We start from the raw sequence: 23,675 nt of genomic DNA, 5'->3' as shown, positions 1-23,675 counted from the left end.
GCACTGAATCACACTGGGCCTTGAAAGCTGATTAAGAATTCACAAAAGTAGAGAAAATTTGAGAGAAAAAAATTATTTCATAAAATATTTCTATCAAACTTTTGACACCACTTTCTGACCTGCAGGTGACGAAGGGAGTATGCCAGCAGATATAGCCACATTACTAAAAACGTCAATGGGCCTGTGAAATAAAGAATTGTTAAATCCTAACTGATGAGGAAATACCAACTTGGTGCACTCAAGGACATTTACATTATGATGACCGTGGGGTTTATGAACATTTATAACTTTTTATAAATTCCATATTACATTTCTCATAGTATGGACAACTTTTTTGCCACTAACTGAATTCTTCAGATGCTTACATGTGAAATTAAAAAAAAAAAAAGGCCACAAATAGGTAGTCCTGAAGATGTTGAATAATCATTTTACAAAAAAAACAGTTTTCTGAATGGGGATTAGTTGGTGACTGTTTGTAACAAATATGCTAATGCTTTAGAAATGTCAGTATTTTTGTAATTATTTCTACCTCCAAATATATATATATATTGTCTTTCACTGGATAATGTGTGTAGATTTTTACATGTGCCTTATTTGACAATGCTTATGTCTTGTTTTTGCTTGTCTCCTTTGAAGTTTTTTTTTATTATGTTAAAGGATGCAGCTGTATAGATTATATAGCTTTCATTTTATTGCTATTTGAAACAGATGTTCACCACTGTCAACAAGAACTCAACCTGAATTTAAGGTGGCATTCCATATACTAACACCCCCAGGTCCTCCCAAGTACTTCTGTTAGAACGAATTTGTTTGGGTAGGCACTAAGTTGTTTTCCAGTGAATACTAAGTAATTAAAGAAGCCCTTATCTTGCTCAATGGATTAATTCCTTCTGTTCATTTCCCAACTGCACTAACTGTGCTTATTACTCTGCCTATTCTTGTGCATGTTTTCATTGATTTCCCTCTCCTGGCTTTTGCTTCTCTTGAAACTGTTGCCCAGTCATTTTTGCTCCAGTTCTCTTTACTCTCTAAACAGTATATTCCTGCCACGTCTCCAACAGCAGCAAAATGTTTGTGACTTTTTTCTAACCTGGCAGAACAGATTAACAAGTTGTTTCACTTCAAAGCAGACTGATTGTGACTTCGTATTAAGGCAGCATTAGGTACTGCATGGAAATAGATCATTAACTTTAAATTCTTATCAAAATATAATATACCAGTTTCCAGAGTTTCCAGTACAGGACCTCCTAAAGAGAAAGCCATTGTTCAATTCCAATTCAGTGTGGGTGACAAAGTGAAATTTAGAAGTAAAGTTGTCTACTTAATACTTAACTCTTTATTAAATCTTTCTTTAAATTTTTGCCTGTCAGTCTATATTGCTGTTTTTATTATACATCAGTTTCTTTGTATAACTTGTGAGTTTCATGTGTTTTGTTTTATTATGTAAATATCATTATAAATAAACTTATTTATAAATCAAAGATTTGTTAATTGTTAGAGATTATACTTTCAAGGCATCTTGACTTCTTGAGTTTCTAAGGTAATATAATTCTCTGGCATTAGAAGGTTAGTGAAGCTCTCTTACAGTGTTTCTTCAGATATTATAGACTCTGAAAACTCACAACTCAGTAGACTTACCAATTTTGAAAATATATTGAACATACTGGTTCTCCCAGTAATGCTCTATTATGTTTTGGGCTTAATAAAAATATTTGTGATCATAAGTTGTATTTTCACACCCGTTTTTAATAGTTTCTAACCCTCCCTCCCTTTACCCTTAAAAATACATTATATTGAATACAGATGAGATGATATTGTGTGCTTAATATCGTCTATTTCTCAGTAAACTGGAACTTAATAGTTTGGATGTGTTCTCATTAGTCCCTTTATTGGACTGATGTCTCTAAACATCATAATAATCCATTATCAGTAAAGAGAGCATATGAAGCCACAGTTGTTGGAGTAATACCCTGGCCAACTGAAGCAACTTTTATTTTTTAATACAAGTCACACAGAGACAGAGGACATATGTGTTTTCATAACTGTATTCTTGACCCTGTAGACTTGTAACTTTATACTAGTAGATATCTATGTTGAAACATTAATGTTGTTCCTTAGTTGTTGGTGTTATTGTGTAGTGGTTAGATAGGAGTATTAGGAGATTGGATTACATTATATTATGTATTATAATATATATTATATTATATTACATTATATTGGATAATGTGACATTAAGCAAAAGACACTTAAATGGTCCATAAAATTAAGAAATTGATTCTTTTAACTCTTCTTAAAGGTACTTTTTTTTCCTGATTGTAAGTATAATATGCAATTCAACTTCTCTGATTTATTCATTCTCTCTCACACCTGTTTACTTGCTCATCGAGGGGATATTTAATTTAGGTACAGGACAGGGTAATGGAGTGTGTTGTTCTTCAGTGGAAAAAGATGACCTGAAAGTTATGATGATGCTATGATTGAAATATTTCCTTATGAAACCTGCAGTGGTTGCATTTTATATTTGAATTAGGATTTGTGTAAACAAGAGGGAATGATTATCTTATTTTTATAATTTAAATAAGCATTTATTTATCACTTTTACTAAATTCTATTTTCATTAAGGCTTGCCAGAATGTAATTATGTGGAGGAAAAAGAACATGCATAAGAGGGAAGAAATGTTTCTACCTTCATTATCTAGCATATTATTTGAATTTATTTTGTGAAAGGTAATTTTTTCTTTAGTTGTCTTGATGACAGATTGAGTACTTTGCAGTGAGAGTCGCTTATAACCGATCAACATTTATTAACAGCCATTAATGATAAGAAAATTAATCCAAAGAAGTAAGGTACTTGGGAAATACATTTTGTTTTTGTGTGTAATCTTTAATAATGTATAAGGTGTTTAACATTTTTTTTCCAAATTTCATAGAGCATTGTTAGGAGGAACTAAAACACCTTAAAAAAGATCATACTTAGATGGACTTTCCTTTTTCTTTCCTTTCTCCTCTCTCACACTCTCTTCCCATTTTTGGCTTCTCAACTACATTCTCCTTCTGCTCTGCATTTCATGTATAAGATCATCTATTTTATGAATCTGTTTCCTGATATGACATACTAAGATTAGACACTTCAATATTAGTAATATTAACATAAACTGAACTAAAATTTGATGTTCCAATGTAATTATGTTTTAAAATAGGTTGAGGGTAATCTAACTAAATATTATTCCTGTTCAAATGACTTGTTTATACAAGCAGTTCTTGCTTTCCACAGTAGACCAGGACTGTAAAAATGACTGCAAGTTGAAATTGTGCAAAATAATAATAATCTTTGGGGAAAATGATTGTTCAATGACCTTTAAAATTTAATCAGCACATATAAAATGTCAGTTATAAATGTGTAAGTAAATGAACAAAGTAGTAAAAACCAATACTCAGTACACTGTGAGATATTAGAAACATTGAAGAGATATCATTTTTGTAAAAAATTAATCAAAAGTAGTTTGAACAGTACCTTCTTGTTGTAAAACAAGCAAGTTAGCCTTTTTTTTTCATATCTTAACAAATGTCATAACCCTAAATTTGGATCAGCTTCCAACATTTTATTACTCTTTTAATGTCGTGAAATATCTCTGTTCTTTGTCTTCTTAAATAGACTTTACTTTTTAGAGGAGTTTTAGGTTCACAGCAAATTCAGCACAAAGTACAGAGTTCCCATGTACCCCTGCGCCCATGCAGATACAGCTTCCCCTACTATCAGCATTGCACTCAGAATGGCACATTTGATATGATCAGTGAACTCACATTGTCAATCATCGAAATCCATAGTTTACATTAGGGTTCACTCTTGGTGTTGCACATTTTATGGGTTTGACAAATGAATCCATTACAGTATCATACAGAATGGTTTTATTGCACTAAAATTTCTCAATAACTATTCATCACTTCCCCTAAGCCCCTGGCAGCCACTGATCTTTTTACTGTTTCTGTAGTTTTGCGTTTACCAGAATGTTAGTATAGCTGAAATCATGCAGCCTTTTCATATTGGCTTCTTTCACTTCGTAATATTCATTCAAGTTCCCTTCATGTCTTTTCATGGCTTGATAACTCATTTCTTTTTAGTACTGAGTACTATTCTCTTGTTTGGATATACCACAATTTACTTATCCAGTAACCTGCTGAAGGATATTTTGGTTGCTTCTAAGTTTTGGCAGTTATTGATGAGGCTGCCACAAACATCCATGTGCAGGTTTTTGTGTGGACATAAATTTTCAGTTCCTTTGGGTAAATACCAGAGTGTGATTGCTGGAGCATATGGTAAGAGTGTTTGGTTTTGTAAGTAACTAACAGACTCTTGCAAGGTATATGTGCTATTTTGCATTCCTGTCAGCAGTGAATAAAAGTTCCCGTTGCTCCACATCCTCGTCAGCATTTGGTGTTATATTTTGAATTTTTGCCATTGTAATAGGTATGTATGGTATCTCATTGTTCTTATTTGCAGTTCCCTTGTAACATGATGTTGAGCATCTTTTTATATATTTATTTGCCATCTGTATATCTTTGGTGAGTTGTCTGTCCAGATTTTTTGTCCATTTAATAATCAGGTTAGTTCTTTGTCTTGGATATTTGGATTACAGTCCTTTTGCAGATACTTTCTTCCCATCTGTGGCTTGTCTTATTCTTTTGATCTCTGTTCTTTTAATGTTCAGTTTTTGTTTTTTTGTTGTTTTTGTTTGTTTGTTTTGCCAGTGTCACTTCCTCTGGGATATCTTCACCTTTGTCACAACCACATTCCTCACTTATGGCAGTAAGTTTGCCTCACCAGGTACTTCTGGCTGCATATCTAGGGCCTCTTGAACTGCAATAGTGTCAGGATTCTTACAGCCAGCTCTACGCTTACGTTCAATTTGAATTTCACTCCAGCATCATCCCTTTTCATTCCTATATTGCATTTTCATCTTTGTTGATGAGTTCCCTTTTTCAATTATCCATTTTTGTAAAGTGTCAAGTGGGTTTTTCACTGAGAAGCAAGCAGTTTAACTACACACTTTGCTGACTGTGTGTGAATGACAGATGTGCAGTGACCAAGACTAACAAACTTTGAAAGAAGTGACGTGATTGGTTGTGATATACATCTGTTATTTACATAGTGATTTGTGGACTGAAGAGCTAGCAGCAAAATTTATACTTTATGTGTGAGTCACAGTTATGCTATGCTAACTGAAGTACAAACCATTGGGGTAGAAAATGTGTTATGTAACTAAACCATTGTGACTGAGATGCATGTATGTCAGAGCAGCACAAAGCAAGGCCTGCCCTTATTGTAAACTATTTTTCCTCAGTTATAATTGATTTGAAGCTATTCTGAAAAAAAAGGTGCCAGAAACAAAACTCTTTTTTTCCTCTTCCTTTTTAATTTTTTTTTAATAAGTAGAATATGCAAAAGTCAAAACCTTGATGGAACTGGGGAGGGAAGTGTGTAGATTATGTGGCATGTTGATGTAGCTTATCATCTTACGGGAGTGATGCTGTGAAGAATAATGAAGTTGGAGTCAGCAGGCATCACCTAGAGTTTGGTTTGCGGCCTTTGCTGTATCCAGTCAGCTATGGCAGGAATGCTTTGGACTTTCCTCCGTAATGTCACCAGCCTGGGATGGATGTCCAACAAATCAGGTTTAAAGACCAAAAGTGTGGTACTGCAGATTTCCCAGTAGAAGTCTGCCCAAGTTACCTAGTTTAAAGGAAGCAAATATTCATTGGAACATAAAAGGCCTAACTTCTTAATCTGAAGGTAGTGTATGACAAGCAGTGGGAAAGCTGGACAGCCCCATGTAAAACAATGATATTGGAACACTCCCTCACAGCATACACAAAGATTAACTCAAAATGGCTTAAAGACTTAAACATAAGACAGGACACCATAAGTCTAGAAGAAAACAGGCAAGACATTCTCTGATATAAATCACAGCAGTGTTATCCTAGGGCAGTGCACCAAGGCAATGAAAATAAAAGCAAAAATAAACAAACGGGACCTAAGTAAACTTAGAAGCTTTTGCACAGCAAAGGAAACTATAAACAAAAGGAAAAGACAGCCTATAGTGTAGGAGAAAATAATTGCAAACGATGCAACTGCCAAGGGCTTAATTTCCAGAATATATAAACAACTCAATAACAAATAACCCAATCAGAAAATGTGCAGAAGACCTAGACATTTCTCCAATGAAGACATACCAATGGGAGCATGAAAAAATGCTCAATATCACTAATTATCAGAGAAATGCATATCAAAATTACAATGAGGTATCACCTCACACCAATCAGAATGGCCATCATTAAAAAGTCCACAAATGAAAAGTGCTGGAGAGGGTGTGCAGAAATGTTTACTCCTCCTACACTGTTGGTGGGAGTGTAGTTTGGTGTAGCCACTATGGAAAACAGCATGGAGATTTCTTACAAAACTAAAAATAGATTTATGATCCAGCAATCCCACTCCTGAGCATGTATCTGAAGGGAATTCTAATTCAAAAAGATTGATGCACCCCAGTGTTCCCAGAAGCACTATTTATAATAGCCAAGTCATGGAAGCAACTTAATGTCCTTCAACAGATGACAGGATAAAGAATCTGTGGTATATTTATACAATAGAATACTACACAGCCATAAAAAGGAATTTGCATTGCATTTACAGCAACATGGATGGACCAGCAGATTGTCATACTAAGCCAAAGACAAATACTGATACGATATCACTTACATGTGGAATCTTAAAAAATTACACAAATGAACTTATTTACAGAAAGAGACTCACAGACATAGAAAACAAACTTAATGGTTACCAAGGGTGAAAGGCAGTGGGAAGGGATAAATTGGGAGTTTGGGATTTGCAGATACTAACTACTACATATAAAATAGATAAACAATAAGGTCCCACTGTATAGCACAGGGAACTATACTTAATACCTTGCAATGACATCTAATGAAAAAGAATATGAAAAGGACAACCTAAATGTCCATCAACAGGTGACTGGATAAAGAAGATGTGGTATATTTATACAATGGAATACTACTCAGCCATAAAAACTGACAACATAATGCCATTTGCAGCAACATGGATGATCCTAGAGAATGTCATTCTAAGTGAAGTAAGCCAGAAAGAGAAAGAAAAATATATGAGATTGCTCATGTGTGGAATCTAAAAAACAAAAACAAACAAAAAACAAAGCATAAATACAGGACAGAAATAGACTCATGGACAGAGAATACAGACTTGTGGTTACTGGGGGGGGGTAGAGGGTGGGAAGGGATAGACTGGGATTTCAAAATTGTAGAATAGATAAACAAGATTACACTGTATAGCACAGGGAAATATACACAAAATGTTATGATAAATCACAGAGAAAAAAATGTGACAATGAGTGTGTATATGTCCATGAATGACTGAAAAATTGTGCTAAACACTGGAATTTGACACAACACTGTAAAATGATTATGAATCAATAAAAAATGTAAAAAAAAATATGAAAAGGACTATATACATGTACATATACACAACTAAATCACTGTGCTGTACACTAGAAATTAACATGCCATTGTAAACCAATTATACTTCAGTAAAAATAATAATTAGTGTAAGTGAAAATAATCTGTAATTACAAAAGCAGAATGTGTATATGATAGAAAGTTACAGACTCCCAGTGCACAGAGGTTACTCATATTCATACCTCTGTGCATGGTATTTTTCTACGCATGTGTTTGTGTGTGTGTATTTTCACTAAAATGAGATCTTACAGTACATACTCTTGTAACTTGATTCAGTCTCTGCCTCTCTGTGATAATACATTTTCATCTTATTTAATACCCAATTAATACTTTTCTATTTCAAAAATGTTCTTTATAAGATAAAGCAGAATCCATCTCAGGACCATGCATTTCACCTTGTTATATTCTTTAACTTTCTTAATTCAGAACAGTACTCTGGCATTTTTCACAGAACTAGACCAAATAATTTTAAAATTTGTATGGAAACACAAGAGACCTTAAATAGTCAAAGCAGTCTTGAGAAGGAAAACAGAGCTGGAGGAACCATGCTATGCTCCCTGACTTCAAACTATACTAGAAAGCTACAGTAACCAAGACAGTATGGTACTGACACAGAACCAGACTCATAGATCAATGGAAAAGCATAAAGGGCCCAAAAATATACCCATGCACTATGGTCAATTAGTCTACAACAAGAGGCAAGAATGAAGAAAAAAACAATCTCTTCAATAAATGGTGCTGGGGAAACAGAACAGCTATATGTAAAAAAATGAAATTAGAATGTTCTCTACCACCATATAAAAACAAACTCAAAATGGATTATGGGCCTAAATATAAGACTGGAAATGATAGGACTCCTAAAGGAAAACATAGAATACTCTTGGACATAAATTGTAGCAATATTATTTTGGGTCTGTCTCCTAAAGCAAAGGAAATAAAAGCAAAAATAAACAAACAGGACCTAATTAAACTTAAAAGCTTTTGCATAGCAAAGGAAACCATCAACAAAACAAAAAGGCAACCTATTGAGTGGGAGAAAATATTTGCAAAATGATATAAGCCATAAAGAGTTAATGTTCAACATATATTAACAGCTCATACAACTCAACATCAAAAATACAATCTGATTAAAAAATGGGCAGAAGACCTGAATAGACATTTTTCCAAAGAAGGTATGCAGATGGTCAGCAGACACATAAAAAGAAGCTCAGCATCATTAATCATTAGGGAAATACAAATCAAAACCACAATGGTATTATCACCTCACACCTGTCAGAATGGCTGTTATCAAAAAGATCACAAATAACAAATGTTGGCAAGTATATGGAGAAAAGGGAACTTTTGGATGCTGTTGGTGGGAATGCAAATTGATGCAGCCACTGTGGAAAGCAGTATGTTTTCTCAAAAAACTAAAAATAGAACTACCATATGACCCAGAAATTCTACTCCTGGGTATATATCTGAAAGAAACAAATACAGGAATTCAAAAAGATACATGCACCCCAATGTTCACATTATTTACAGTAGCCAAGATATGGAAGCAACCCAAGTGTCCATTGACAGGTGAATACTATTCAGTCACAAAAAAGAATGAAATTTTGCCATTTACAGCAACATGGATGGGGTTGAAACCATTTATGCTTAGTGAAATAAGTCAGACAGAGAAAGACAAATACTGTATGGTATCACTTACTTGCAGAATCTAAGAAATACAACAAACTAGTGAATATAACCAGAACAAAGAAGCAGACCCATAGATACAGAGAACAAACTAGTGGTTACCAGTTACATGAGACATTCAATACTTTATTATAAAATAGACTTTGTGTTAGATGATTTTGCCCAATTGTAAGCTACTGTAAGTGTTCTGAGCATATTTGAGGTAGGCTAGGCCAGGCTATGATATTCAGTAGGTTAGGTGTATTTTTTGACTCAAGATACTTTCAATTTATGAATGATTTATTGGGATGTAACCTTACTGTTAATTGAGGAAAATCTGTAATAATTTGGCTCCATAGCATCTTCTAAAAGTCACCAAAGAAACTTTGGTTTTGAGGTTTGTGTGTGTGTGTGTGTGTATTTGGTGGTGGTGATTATCATACACTCATGGATTAATTCATTTTGATTTGTTTTAATCCACTGCAGCTAACATTCTTACTGAAGCTTGAGTTGTCCCATGTTTGGCCAGTGGGAACCTCTTTGAGGTGGCTGCTGAGTTCTTTTGATACAACCCCAGTCGGTTTGTTTGTCTGTTTATTTTGATAATTTATTTGGTTCTGGTATGAAAAAGTATTCCCAGCTCATGTTTTACATTTCCTGCCCCAAAATGAGAATGAACTATTTCTTCAAGAAGCCCTGGTTCTTTTTAGTATTCAGAGACCAGAATCTGGGTCCTAGGGTACCCAGAACAGCAGGGTTGGTCATTTTTTCAAGAAAATGAGATGCAAAATGCTTTTTTTCTTTATCCTAAGATAAAGTACATTATGAACTAAAAATGGTGTATGATTATTATTTTTTGTTGACAATATCTATAATGAGATGTCTACTCAAATCATTGTGTTTTACAAATAATAATCTTTTTTAAACTAGTTTTTACTAAGAAGAGTACACAGGTACTTCTCCACAGACTGTGCATCAATTTGGCACAATCTCATTTGTTTCACTTTGCTTTTGTTTTGCAGTGACAGCTTTTTTAAATGATTTTGTTGTTATATAATTATATAAAATATTTTAGTTTGTGTTTCCAAAGTTAAGTCCACCAAAAATGTTTATTCCAAGAAATTTAGCCTTTGTCCCTACTCGCTAAGCTCCTGCCTCCTCCCTATGGGCAACACTTTTTTCAATAAGGTTTTATAAGTTTTTGGTATGTAGATATAGATATAGATATATAGATATAGATACAAACTTGTATTTTTTAAGATGTGAAACATACTCACAGAGTTACCAATCAACCACTCTTTTTCCCCTAAATATGTGTCCAAATCTTGCAGAAGATGAGGTGCATCACATGTAAGTAGCTCCTTAAACATCTGATCCTAGGAGAGAGAGAAAAAGACCACTTGAAGGATAATAGGAAGGAAAATAAATAATATGATTTGAAGAGGAAGTAGATTTTCCCATCTTCATTTTCCCATGAGTTCAAAAAAGAAGAGGAGAAGCTACACGTTATTGGTGGGTGGTTGTTTGTTTTTTAAAATGTATGTCATAGAGATTCAGGTTTGATTCTCTACAGACCTTATTTCCCCCTTTATTACTCATGGATTAAAAAGTAAATATTTTTGTCATCAGTTCTTATAGTTTCTTTGCATATAATGACTAAATATTTCATCCATAAAATCTTTACATGCTTTTTATCTTAACTTTTGTTAATGAAAATTATTCCATTATGTTTTTACATTTCTAAAATTCCCCCTTTTTTTAGCCTCACTCTCTTTAAAGTAAAATAATGTAACTGAAGATAAAGAAATTAATTTTAATTTATAAGGCTAGATTCCCCCAGTTTGGCAGTCTTTCATCTCACCATTGTGCTTAACAGAAGTTAATTCATAATAAATTACGCTCTCGGTCCTTTATGGATTTCCTCTCTTGACATTGTGCCTTAGTGTGAGATTTGTCTGCCTTGAATATCAACTATAAAATCCATCATCTGGATGCCCCACTTTTAATATAATATGTAAGGTATCATCACAAATCAAATAATATCCTCAGAAGAAAATTTACAGATATATCTATTTTAAAAAGTTATCTTTATGTTTTTACTTGGATCTCTGATGGCCAAATAATTTATTCATGGCCTCTTTCTTGGTAAGAAATACTTATTTGTTTATATTGGGCTAGTTTGTATCATGGATGTGAAATGTAAGCCAAATTAAAAAAAATTATAACACATGTATATAACATTAATTAATATTCATAAGTAACCTATAATAAAATCCAGCCTTTATTAAGGTAAGTCAGTTAGTGGATAAGTTTCTCACCAATTTGCTGATTTACTTCCTGTTAGTATTATGACTCAGCCAGGTAATATAGATTACTATAACATACTGCCTTTTATTTGTAGAGCAGAGTTTGCTAAAGAATCACCATATATTTACATACATGTGCCAGATTTCACAAACTGGAGCTTTGGAAGCTTGTCATTATTTTGATTTTATATTCTCTCCACGGTTCTATACCTCCTTTGTATATAAGGTTCTCTCTCTATGGTGAATATATTCATAGTTCTAAATAAAATAGTGTGAGTCCTTCAGCCCCTTACACAGAATTTGTGAGCTGAGGTGCAATGGGCCCAGAAGCAAGTGGCACTTCCCACAGCTCAGCTGAGCATCAGTTGGGGAGGTAACAGCCAGCTTGGCTGTCCTAGAATAGCTAGAAACAGGGGGGAGTTAAACAGAGCAGGATGTAGCTGCTGGACAGCTTTCCAAAAACCCCTGAATACTCACCTGGGTAATTCTGTTACTTTTTCTAATGTGCATTTCCACAATTTAAAGTACACCAGTGCTGTGTATATGCAATTCCAAATAGAAATTTCTCTGCGCTCTTGACTTCTCCTTTAGCCAGGTTCTCTTTATGTGTCTGGTTAATCATCTCAGTCTAATGAAATGTAATTGCTAAACAGCATAATCATTAGTATTTAAGAATCATTTTAAAACTCACCAAAATAACCTAAAGAAGATAAAATTTAATAAAACATCCTTTTTAAAGTGCATTTTCTGATAAACTCTAGTGGTGGACTCTTAACTTGGTGGACTCAGAAATTTCCTACCTCCTCCAGAGCATTATAAGGCAGGAGGTTGTCACCCTGAAAAGTCATTGCTATAGTATTCTATCAAATGATCTTTAGCAGAATTAGGGAGGTTTGTGTATTTCTCCAAAGCAACCAATACTGAAACATTTATAATCGTGTATTTGGTAGTTTTTTTAAACACATAGAATAAGAGGACTTTTTACACTATCCATTCTTCTTTACTGCATCAATATTCTGCTTTCAAAAATTTTACCTGACCACAAGGTGGCAGCAATGCAACCCACTACGGAGAGACAAGCTGATGCGATACAAAAGAAGTGTGCGTGTTTCTACTGCAAGTTCTTCTTGTTAATCAAATAGTCTAGCTATCTGCAGTATTTCTGCAACATGTCCCCCTTTCTGATGGTTTATTCATGAACTTGGATTATGTCTTGTGAATTTTTTTAAGGTAGGTGATATGTAACAGCGTTGTAATTCAAACATTAAGCATTCCTCTTAACATAAACATTCAAAGAATATTTTCCTCTGGGAGGTAGCCTCTGGTGTGGAGCCTCTGCCCCAGAAAGGTACAAAGCAGAGAAACAGAGATGGGCTAGCCCATGTGGAACAAAAAGCTTTAGATACTTTTTTCTAAATTGAGGATTATGCATCTACTTGTCTCTGCATTTATAAGGATATGTGAAATATAAATGTCATGACTGACAAATAAAAACAATGAGCACTGAATGGTATAATAACACTGTATTAATTATAACAACTAATATTTATTGAACACTTTCTACCTAGCCACAAGTACTTATGCAACCATTTCATCGTCCCAACATACTTCAAAGCAGATTCTGTGATCTCTCTACCTTACAGACAAAGAATGAAAATTTGATAGGGAGTTAAGTGACAACTGGTAAAAAGAGAATCAGGATTCAAGTCTGGCAGTCTGATTCCAGAGCCCAAATGTATTTCTATCATCAAAGCTGGGCTTTTATGTAAGACTTTGTTCTGGTTACTCAGATGTGTGTGTGTGTGTGTCTACACACACCTTACATTTATGTCAAGGAATCAGTACATGTGAATACTTTTATGTTCCAAATATCTCTATTCAAATCAGAGGGTCCTATTAAACAAACAGTATTTAGAATAAATATGCTTAAGTACATTGATAAGACTGCCACTTGTTCTGTGCTGGGGCTTTTGGATATAGGTCTTAAACCATGACATGCACGTAAATACTCGTGCACAGCTGTTTTGAACGGCTGCTGGCCCCGTGGCATTACACCCGGTGGTTAAGAACGTGGAGGCTGAGTCAGAGTGTCTGGGATTTGAATTCCTTGTGCACCACCCACCAGCTAAATAACCTTAGGCAAGTTATTTACAGTACATGAACCTTAATTTCTTCATCTGGAAGATGAGGATAACGAAAGTTTCCAAAAGTTAAAGTGAAGAAGGCTTGATGATAAGAGATACGAACACTGGGGATGTGCCCCAAGTAAACAAAGGAGTAAATAAAAACAGAGGATGGCATCCAGGAAACAGGACTCCAGCTCAAGAGAAAGACATTCCTGGAATGGCAGTGAAGGGAAGTCCAATGATGACAGCTGGGCAAAAAGCCTAGACAGCTCTCCAAAGGGAAAAGGACATCTCTGGCCAGCCAGCTCCAAGAAAATAATGGAAATAATAGGTTACCTGGTATCATTTACTCGGTGGAAAATTATATCGGCAGGCATTGAGTAGTGTGGGAAGGTTCAGCAATGGAAGTAGGAAGAATTAAGCAAGTGAAAAAAGGCAATTACTAATTTGAGGAAGAAAGTGAGAAAGGAAATATAATCAAAGTATACTACCATGCACGATTCTGCACACTATTTGTATAGGCATATTAATGTAATGACTGAACATGGATTTCACCACAAAATTTTAATATTATATTGGGAGTTTGGGGGAAGAGGAGCAGACAGAATGACTACATAAGAAATAAATTCTCATTAATTTAGTCTACTGAAATGACCTAAAATTAGTGAATCAAAGAAAGCCATATTTACATATCCTATAGAAATATGAAGATATGAAAATCCTAAAGAAACAGCTGAAAGTGTTAAAATGAGGGTTGCATCTGAGGAAGGGTTAATATGAAGAGGTAGGACTGGGAATCACTGTAGTACTTTGTTTGAAACTTTTTAATATAATTGGGTATTTTAAAACCATGGTATGTCTTACTTTGATTTTTTTAAAAAAGGAACTTTTAAAAGCACCTAACATAATGTTTGGCAAGAGGAAATGATTAATAGCAGTAATAGCAAACTGATCACATTACTTTTACATCTTGTTTTTTCTCTGCCCAAGGAAAACGTGACATGAAATCGTCCAACGTGTCCACGATTGCATCAACTTGACATTGTTCCAAGTCTGTTTTTCCAGCCAAATCTATGGAATAGAGAGAGGCCATTTTAAGACCAAGAATATGCTCAATTTAACTTACTATAGTAAAACTTTTTAAACAGGCAATATATTCACATGGTTCAAAAATTCAAAACAATATAAAATAGTATCCATTGAGGACTAACTGCCACCCCTGCCCCCGCCCACTTCATTTTGCTCCCTTACCCACCATACTGGTAACCACTTTCATTAGTTTATTTTGTATTCTTCCATTGTTTCTTTGTGAAAATAAGAGTATATATCCCACTCAATACGCACCTCCCCCATATGTCCTAGAGAGCCTTTCTTACAGGTCCCTTAAGGGCATCCTTGCTCTTTTTTCAGCTACATGGGATTTCTTTAAGCAGAAGTGCTGCAAATTTATTTTATGATCCTCAACAGATTAGGTTTGTTCCCAGTCTTTAGCTAGTACAAGCAATACTACAATGAATAACCTGTTATCTTTTATCTTGTAGAAGGAATTATCCTTATTTTGCAGATAATTTTTGTCAGGAGCATTTGTTTTCTTCTTGGAAACTAAGTTTAAAATAATAGAGGAGTTTTTTTTTTCTGTCATTCATTGATTATCATTTTGTTAAGAAATCATTGGTCTTCCCAAATATTTTCCCATTGGTGTCAATTTAAAATGCTTCAGTGTGGAAGCATTTTAAGATAGGTTGCTTTTGTACAACTGTATAAATTTGCTAAAAATCAAGGAACTATATACTGACAATGGGTGAGTTGTATGTTAATTATACCTTAAGAAAGCTGTTAAAAGTGAAAGAAAATGCTTCAGTGATTTGATTTCTTCTGTAAACTATCTATATTTGTGAGTGTGTGATGTTCAAAAGCTGATTCTTCTTTCTGACCTTGAAAAGTCCTTCCAAATTGTATCATAGGTTCTCTTCACTCATTTTCATCCTTACTCCCTACTCTGACTTCCACGCGCAAGGTTTCAGTCAGTTTTATGCAGATGTATTCAACATGTTTAGTCCTAAATTCCAGGTCTATATCCTCAGCCTCCTTTTGGGTAATTCTCTGTGTATCCTTTTGGCCCCTAAACTTCCTTCAACAAATCCCTAAGTGGAGTCATCCTGTCCTACTGCAAACCAGCTCTTCTTCCTCATTCATTCAACAAATAATTACTGGGCTCCAACTGTGCATCGGCCCCAACAGGGGCTCCAGCAGTGAACAAAGGAGGTGAATCCCTTGCCTGCATGGCACTTATGGCTAACTGGAGAGGACAGACAATGAAAAGGATATCGCAAGTTAAAGGAATTTTTTTTTAAATAAAGAAGAGAAAAAGAAGGAGCCATGAGAACAATAAACTATGTCCAACCTGCCATCTGCCTGGCCCTCACTCTTCCTGCTCCAGTACACTGCCCTCCACATGCCAAACCCTGCTTTCTAGCCCTGTGATGATGCTGTCTTCACAAACTTTCTCATATTTTCCTTACTCCTTGTTCTTTTCCATTTCTGTCTGGACTATTTCAATGACATCCATATGTGCATCCCTGCAGTCATGCCAAACTGATACAAAGCATGGCCGGAATAATCTTCCAAGCTCATAGCTATGGTTATGTTGCTTTTCCAGGTTAAAAACCTACAATTGAAGTCAGACATGCTAGCAAAAGTTTGGGTTCAGACATGTCTAATTTTTCAGCTAAATTCCAACAAGGGATTGGGAGCAAGGAAGTGCAGGTCAGGAGAGTCTGTAGGTCATATAAAATAAAATTATATTATTGTCTAGGGAACTCATGGAAAATTAAACTGATAGCAATAGTACAAGTATACGTCTCTGGCATTTAATCCCATTTAATCCTTTTCTTTGTAGTATAGGGTTAAATAATAAAGTTATTTAATGAATATTAAATATATGCCTTTTTTTTCAGTTATCAAAAACCTTAAACACAATAAATGTATTACCTGTGTTTCTGGTCAAATATCTTGCGATTGCTAGGCTCTGGTGAAGGTTAAGTCCATCGACTTCCAAAATGGGAATTTTGCCAAATGGAAGAGCTTAAAATAAAGTGAGCAAAGAGTCAACTTCTAGAGCAAAATCAAGATAGAATATTTCCATTTTACTGATAATGGTGGAAACAAAGCATGATTTTAAGTTACAGAATTCTTGAATACTTGTTCTAAAAGGAACATGGGGCACCCTCTAGTGGAATCCTTATGTTTTACAAGTAAAGTGAGTTGTTCGAAGATCTGTTACAGAATTAGTGACAGAACCAGATCTAGAAGCCAGGCTCATGGTGACGCTACACATCATACTATATATCATCTCATAAACTTACTAATTAACTTTTGAAAAGATTTTCTTTTAAAGCTTCATTAACTTTTCTGGCTTCTATCAGACTTTAAAAATACAGTCTGAGAAATATGGCAAGTTTGATTTACATATTGAGTTATGGTAAAGAATTTAGCCCAAATTATTATTTTGATGAGGGACTATTTGACATATATAGTAAGGTACTAGCGTATCAGGATAGATACAGGACAGACTCATAGCAAGTGTGTTATTATTTTATCTGTAAATCTTACTTTTTTTCTTATCTAAACCTATTACATTTTTGTCAGAAAGTAACTTATTATTCTTTAGTATAGAAAAATTATAAGATAAATAAAAATAATTCTACCACATTGCTGGAAAACAAGCCGCTGAAAAACAAGCAACTAGAAAACAAGCCACACCTAAATTTCCATGAGCTTAAAATATTATATTCACACTTACTTGCTTAAAATGCACATGCTTGCTTTGTTTTAATGGTTTACGCAGTAGATGACCTATAACATGTATTATGCTAAAGAAAACTTGTAAGGAGAAATCCTGAGATTGCCCATAAGGGCATGAAGGAGGGCAGATATTTCCTTAGGGTAAGGTCCTGGAAAGCCCGATCATCCATTAACAGAACTTTGTCCTGGCCTGAAAGCATGCTGTTTAACCCGAGGGAAGTATTTGCTATCTCAAGATGTCCCAGAGGTTATAACAGGATAGACTTAGAAAATTTGCATATCCCGAGGAGGGTGATTGTTCCTGGAAGTTTAGGCCTGAAATTAATCAGTTAACCAGCAAGCAGAATTTAGTGCTTATCGCGTGGAATATCTAAAGCCCCACCTCTTTGATCGCATTTTTTTCTGAGTTGTATACTCCACCAGGCTTTCGCCCCGCTCTAGATCCACGAGATCTTGAGTCCCCTGGTCCCATCTTTGCTCTTTACTTTGTCTCTTTGTTTCTTAAGTCTTGCGTCACTTGTCCTCAGACACGGTCCCGAGCTGCGCTGGACACAGCACTACATAATTATACCATTTCAATATTTTAATTATTTTTCCATATATGTATAAAAACAAAATCATAATGTATATAGTGTTTGTAAACCATTTTTCATATGATAATACCTTTCTAAAATTTCTCTAAATCAATGAAACACCATCTTTTTAATGATATATACTTTGCCATATGAATCATCACAATTTCCCTAACCAGTGGCTTAGCTTGGGACATACAATTATTTTGGAAAGACAGAAAAAAATAAAGTTCCACTTGAAATCCTATGACACTGACACAGCTATTAGAATCAACCTTCAAGTGTCTTTCATATGTACTGAGTAAGTTCAAGATGAACTAGAGTTCACACCAGGAATAAAAACTTCTTTGAGTACTTATCTAATAAGTGGGCCACATACTATTCTGAATGTCTGAGATACTGCAGTGCACAAAACAAAGTCCCAAATGAAGCTGACATGAATTGTGATCCCTTATTTGAAGCAAAGTATGTGATCAAGAGGGAATTAGCAGGGGGAGGTGGGTATTGCTCAGTGGTAGAGTGTGCTTAGCACTGTGGGTTCAATCCCCAGTATCCCCATTAAAAAAAAAAGTGGGGGAGAATTAATACGTCTAACATTTGGGGGTGGTTCTTCATGGGCATCATACTAAATATTTAACATGCCCATTAGGTCTTCTGGTACTTACAACAACCTTGTGAAGTAGGAATTAATTACTATCTCATTTTATAGGTAAGGAAATGAGATGAAGAGAAGTTACATAAATAGTCCAGATCACACACCTGGTAAAGGTGAGATCCAAACTGAGGTCAGTTAGAACTTTTGCTCAGCTGTTTTCTAGTTCTAAGAGCCATGTTTTGAGAAAGACATTAAAAATCAGAGCAAGCCAAGAGGACTGTATCCAAATTAGAGAGGGGTCTGAAAACCATCTAATATGAGGATTGAATGAAAAATTTAACACTTTCCACTGAAGAAGACGGAACAAACTAAGTGAAACATAAAAGCCACCTCCAATATGGCATAGTTATCAAATGGAAGAAAAACTTTACTTATTCTGACTATCCGTAAAATGCAGGACTAGAACCAAGAAGTAATTTTTGAAAGGACTGATTTTAACTCAAAATTAAAAATAATGTTACCATTGGAACTGTTGACAATGGAATGTGTTTTCTTATGAGATGGTAAGCTTTCAGCTACTGGAAACGTTGAGCCAAGCTTGGGATAACTGCCAACAATTGGAATATTGGGCTGCATTTAGCAAGAAGAAATTTAAGAAGACAAATGCTAAGTCCTTTATTTGGTTCCAAAAAAAAATAATTTCAGGGTGTTGGAATTGTAACTTAACAGGAACACCTGTCAAAAAGCTTTAAGAGATTTAGTGAAGCTGAATGTAAGGTGTCAGTGTGCTTTTGCTGCCAAAATAGCTACTGTGATCTTGGTAAAATGTGTCAAAATAATGTCAAGGCTTGTGCCAGAAGTGATGGTCCCACTCTGCTCTGTGCAGTTTTTATGCCGGGAACACTGTGTTCCTCTAGAGGCACCACACATAAAATGGCAGACACAGTCTAACAGGAGCTTGTTTTACTTGGATGGTGAGGAAACCCAAACCAGGGGAAATAAATGGAACATTCCAGCAAGAGAAGAGAGTCGCCCCTTGGACCAAAATGTAATTGCAGATCTCAGATAGTCCATGGGAAACAGAATTTCAATCAAGAAGGGGAATCAGGGGTAGGAAGGCTGAACTGAATTTCACAACAATGACCAGAGAAACAATCAAGGAAGTTCCAAAAGTTGGTATCTAAATAGAAATATACATAAGCACGAGTTAACTAGGGACTCAATTCTGAGTTCAGCCAAAGACCTTTATCCTCAATCAGAGCATTTTCATTGAACTGACTATATAGCAGTGGCTTTTTTTCTATGATGTCTTGAAGATACTAAATTTCTTCAGACAATTGGATGTGAGAGGAATATTAGTTTGTTATCCTTGAATTAACATTTTAAAGTCCAAGACCAATGTATGAAAGCTGTTTGGATAAGGAAGTTTCTTTTAAAAGATTTCCTCCCTTCTGCTTTCTATATACTCTCTTCCCAGAATTTCATGGAGATGTTGGACCTCCTAAACTGATTGATTCTCAATTTTCCTCATCTTTTTTCTCTTATTTTTTTGTTTTTCCCTATTGTACTTTTGGGGGGAGTTCCTTATTTTTCATTTTATTGATTTGTTTTTGTCAAATATTAATTTTCATGAACTTTTTAATCCCCTAACGTTCTTTTTCACAGCATCCTGTTCTTGTTAAGAAAGTATAGAATATCTTCTCTTTTCTCTCTGGGGATTTCATATTTTTGAAGTTTTTTTCTTGCTACATCACCTTGACACCCTCAGAGAGGTTTGCTTTTAGGTCTGTTTTATTAGAAACTTTCCACATTATGGACTAATTTTTGACTTGCCATTTCTGTTTCCAAGAACAAAGAAATAAAAGCTAACTGGAATCTCAGGATGGATGAGAAGGGCTTGCCAACAGATTGGGCTGGACCATTTCACTGAGATCTCCCCATCTGTTAGGCATTTTTCTTGGACTGGTCCTCCTATTTCCTGCCTGAGGGATATCAGCCTGGTTTCAGTTGATTGTAGAGCAGGGGAAACGGCTTCCCCTTCAGGACTTCCACTGAATGCCACTTTCCCTATAGCACTGTGTCCTCAGACATGCCTGGTGTCCTAGAATCCTCTGGTCCATCCTCTCTTGAAAGTGATCTCCATACTTCTGCCAGGGAGACAGGAGGATCTTGTTGTCACACTGCTTCCTCACATTCTTCTAGGCAGTCCTCCATTAGCTCAGCTCTTAGAGTTATCTGTTGCAACCAATTCCTGATCCTTTAGGGGCATCTCTGGAGTCACTCAGCTTTCCTTCTCCCCTTCCAGGCTTATATTTGAGCATCACTAGCCTACTAAGTCACCTTACCATTCCTTGACCTGCTTTCTAGCTTCCAGAATTTTGCTCTCATATTTAAGGTTGATTTCTTTATCTCTGGGTGGGGGAGGGGTGCCTTTTTCTCAAAAAGTACTTTAATATTATTAAAGGAGAGAGAAAATATAAAACCTGTGCACAACCTATTAGGTTTGACCAGGAAGAATTTTTTAATAGAAATATCCAATGATATTCTAGATTATAGTAGGAGGGATGTCATAGAGAGTTTCAAACACCAGAGAGCATTCCTAAATTAAATAGATGAGACCAGATATAATTTGCAATAGAAACTGCTTTTCAATATCTATTCTTTGATTTTTTTTCCTCAAAGTAATAAAATCCTGAATTTTTAGCAGGGCAAATGCTTATCCACAATAAAGTCAATGTTTCCCAGCTTCCTTTGCAGTAACATATGACTAGCTGACTAAGTTCTTGCCAGGGCAATACAAGCAGAAGTGATGTGGGCGACTTTCTGGCCATTTTGCTAAGAGGAAGAGGTATTTTCTCATCTCTCTTTCATACTTCCTATGAGCTGGAATACAGAAGGAGAGTGAACTATTTACATGGTGTGAATAAGAACCCAGTACAGGTGGCAAATGAACAGAAGAGAGGGAGCCTCATTCTTGACAACTCATGGGGCAGAACCACTATGCTAACTTGGGGTTGTATGCAAAAGAAATACATTCTTATTCTCTTTAAGCATTGTTTGTGTTGGATGTCTGTTAAAGCATTTGAAACTATATCTTAACCATCACTAACTTTAAGATCACTTTCAACTCTAAGAATCTATGAAAATATTAAGAAAATGCAGTGATCCATTTTTAATAACATAATGAATAGTTAAGGTAGAGTAGGGAATGAATAACTCAAACAAATTATATCTAAAAACTAAAAGGCAGAATTTGTCATATGTAAGATCTCCACAACTTGCTATCCATCTTGACTTAATTAATGGCTAAAATGAATACTCACCTATTTTATGTCCATAGAATTAAAAAGCTCATTTACAAATTCTGATATCAGGAGAAATGCTTGGATATTAATGGTAAAGTTTCAGAAGAACAGGAAATGAGATATTCTATCCCACCAGAGAAGAGTTCTCTGATAAGAAAAGGAGTAGTTACAGGGGCAATGACTTCAAAGGAATTCATGCTTCCAAAAGTCATGTGGCAATATTTTTTGTTAATATATCAATTATCATGATTGATAATATATCAGTTATATGATTGTTACTGGCATTATCTAGTGCAAATAACTTGGGCCATAGCATTAAATGGACCTGTGTTTGAAAATCAGCTGTACCTTGCTACAGCTGTGAACCTGGAAAAGTTCCCTACACTGTGTGCTTCAGGTACCCCAACTGTAAAATGCAAACAATAACACAGCCCATGTAGACCTGCTAGAGAAATTAAATGCAGTGGGGTCTGGAGAGTATCTGCCAGCCAGAGATAGTCTGCAAGTACTCAACAGCTGTTTTCTTCAGCTTCATCTTTATGTACATTTTTAATCATCTAGTCTTCAAAATATAAATTTTAAATATATAATTTTTAGTTAGTATTTCTAGGTAACATGGCAAGCATCTAGATGACTTACAACTTACTGAGAACCACACACTGTTGTTTAATGTAATCATATTTCTAATTCTTCCTCATTGTTCTCAGTGCTAAGTAGCATGTTTCATTGGGTTACCTAGCCAGTTTGTAAATGTGTTCTTTCCTCTGATCAAAGAGATCCCAGTTTTATTCAGGTATCCACCTCTCTCTCATATAGTCACAGGCCGCATGAAACTTGGTTTCATCTCCAGCTTCAGAGTTGGACTAGATGGTTCTAAGGTTCTTCCCACCCCCTTTGCCAGTGATGGGTTCAGAAATGGACATGTGACCCAACTGAGCCAGTGAGACACAAGAGGTTTGCTGAGGTCTTCTGGGGAAAAGTTTTCTTCATCCTCCTGGGAACACTTAAGGAAGCAGAGCCTCCTCTTAACTCGGCTCAGTGTTGCGGCTGCACGCTGTGAGACTGGAATTGCAGCAGGCATATGTTGCTGCCAGCCTTGTGATGCAGCCAACACAGGAAGACAGATAAAGCCATCCTTTGAAACCTAGATTTTCCTCTGGATTTTCAGTTATGTGACACATTTCATTTCCTTGTTATTTAAGGCATTTGAGTTTGTTTTTCTGTTAGAGCAGCTTTTCTGACCCATTGTCAAATCATTTTCCACATCTGTAGCAAGCCCATCCAATTCCAATGATCACAAGTTTGCCTTCAGTATTCCCCCGCTTCAGCTCTGCTGCTGGGGCTTCATGCTGGGTTATTTTTATACTCCTTTTCTGTCAGGTTTGTGTTTTCAGCTCAAATAGAATTTTCTGGGTCACATAGCATTTATTTAACTTTCCTGAACTGCTGCTTCTCAATATAAAGCTACATGAGATTAAAAAAACCTTTATTTTTCTTTTCCCTGAGGAAAGACAAAAGGGTCTAGAAACATTTTCCCTACATACATTTTCATGAACTACTGTTTGTGCTACTTACTTGATTTGATTTCAGGCCAATCAGCTTGTTCTAGTCTGTGGTCTTCATACTTTATGTCCAAATATGCAAATATGTACCGAATAATTTCTGCTCTCCCCCTCATATTAAAGTAAATGAGTTTGTAGTTTGGCATGATGTAATTCTGGAAAGAGAAAAATAGAAGGATTATTTAAACATCCCTCTAGAGATGTCTC

The 23,675-nt window shown here is 35.4% G+C and overlaps 2 protein-coding genes across 10 annotated transcripts in view; one reads left to right on the top strand and one right to left on the bottom strand.

Annotated features, from left to right (window-relative positions):
- Positions 1–1,481, top strand: part of SMARCAD1 (SNF2 related chromatin remodeling ATPase with DExD box 1) — a 72,418-nt gene extending 70,937 nt beyond the window's left edge. For all 6 annotated transcript variants that reach the window (XM_072940426.1, XM_072940413.1, XM_072940434.1 and 3 more), the window contains one exon: positions 126–1,481. In XM_072940426.1, coding sequence (XP_072796527.1) covers positions 126–187 — 62 coding nt within the window. In that variant the 3' untranslated portion in view covers positions 188–1,481. The remainder of the gene's footprint in view (positions 1–125) is intronic.
- A 2,411-nt stretch (positions 1,482–3,892) lies between these two features.
- The window catches only part of HPGDS (hematopoietic prostaglandin D synthase), a 30,428-nt gene continuing 10,645 nt past the window's right edge, over positions 3,893–23,675 (bottom strand). For 3 of the 4 annotated variants that reach the window (XM_072940387.1, XM_006208958.4, XM_072940371.1), the window contains exons 2-6: positions 23,482–23,623; positions 16,622–16,714; positions 14,592–14,701; positions 10,476–10,574; positions 3,893–5,731 (exon numbers count right to left, since the gene is read on the bottom strand). In XM_072940387.1, coding sequence (XP_072796488.1) covers positions 5,567–5,731; positions 10,476–10,574; positions 14,592–14,701; positions 16,622–16,714; positions 23,482–23,614 — 600 coding nt within the window. In that variant the 5' untranslated portion in view covers positions 23,615–23,623 and the 3' untranslated portion in view covers positions 3,893–5,566. The remainder of the gene's footprint in view (positions 5,732–10,475; positions 10,575–14,591; positions 14,702–16,621; positions 16,715–23,481; positions 23,624–23,675) is intronic. The other variant, XM_072940392.1, reaches the window with a different exon arrangement.

Source organism: Vicugna pacos, chromosome 2, assembly GCF_048564905.1.
Source record: "Vicugna pacos chromosome 2, VicPac4, whole genome shotgun sequence".
NCBI lineage: Eukaryota > Metazoa > Chordata > Mammalia > Artiodactyla > Camelidae > Vicugna > Vicugna pacos.
Note: the sequence above shows the minus strand (reverse complement) of the source record. Positions and strands in the feature narration are given on the sequence as shown.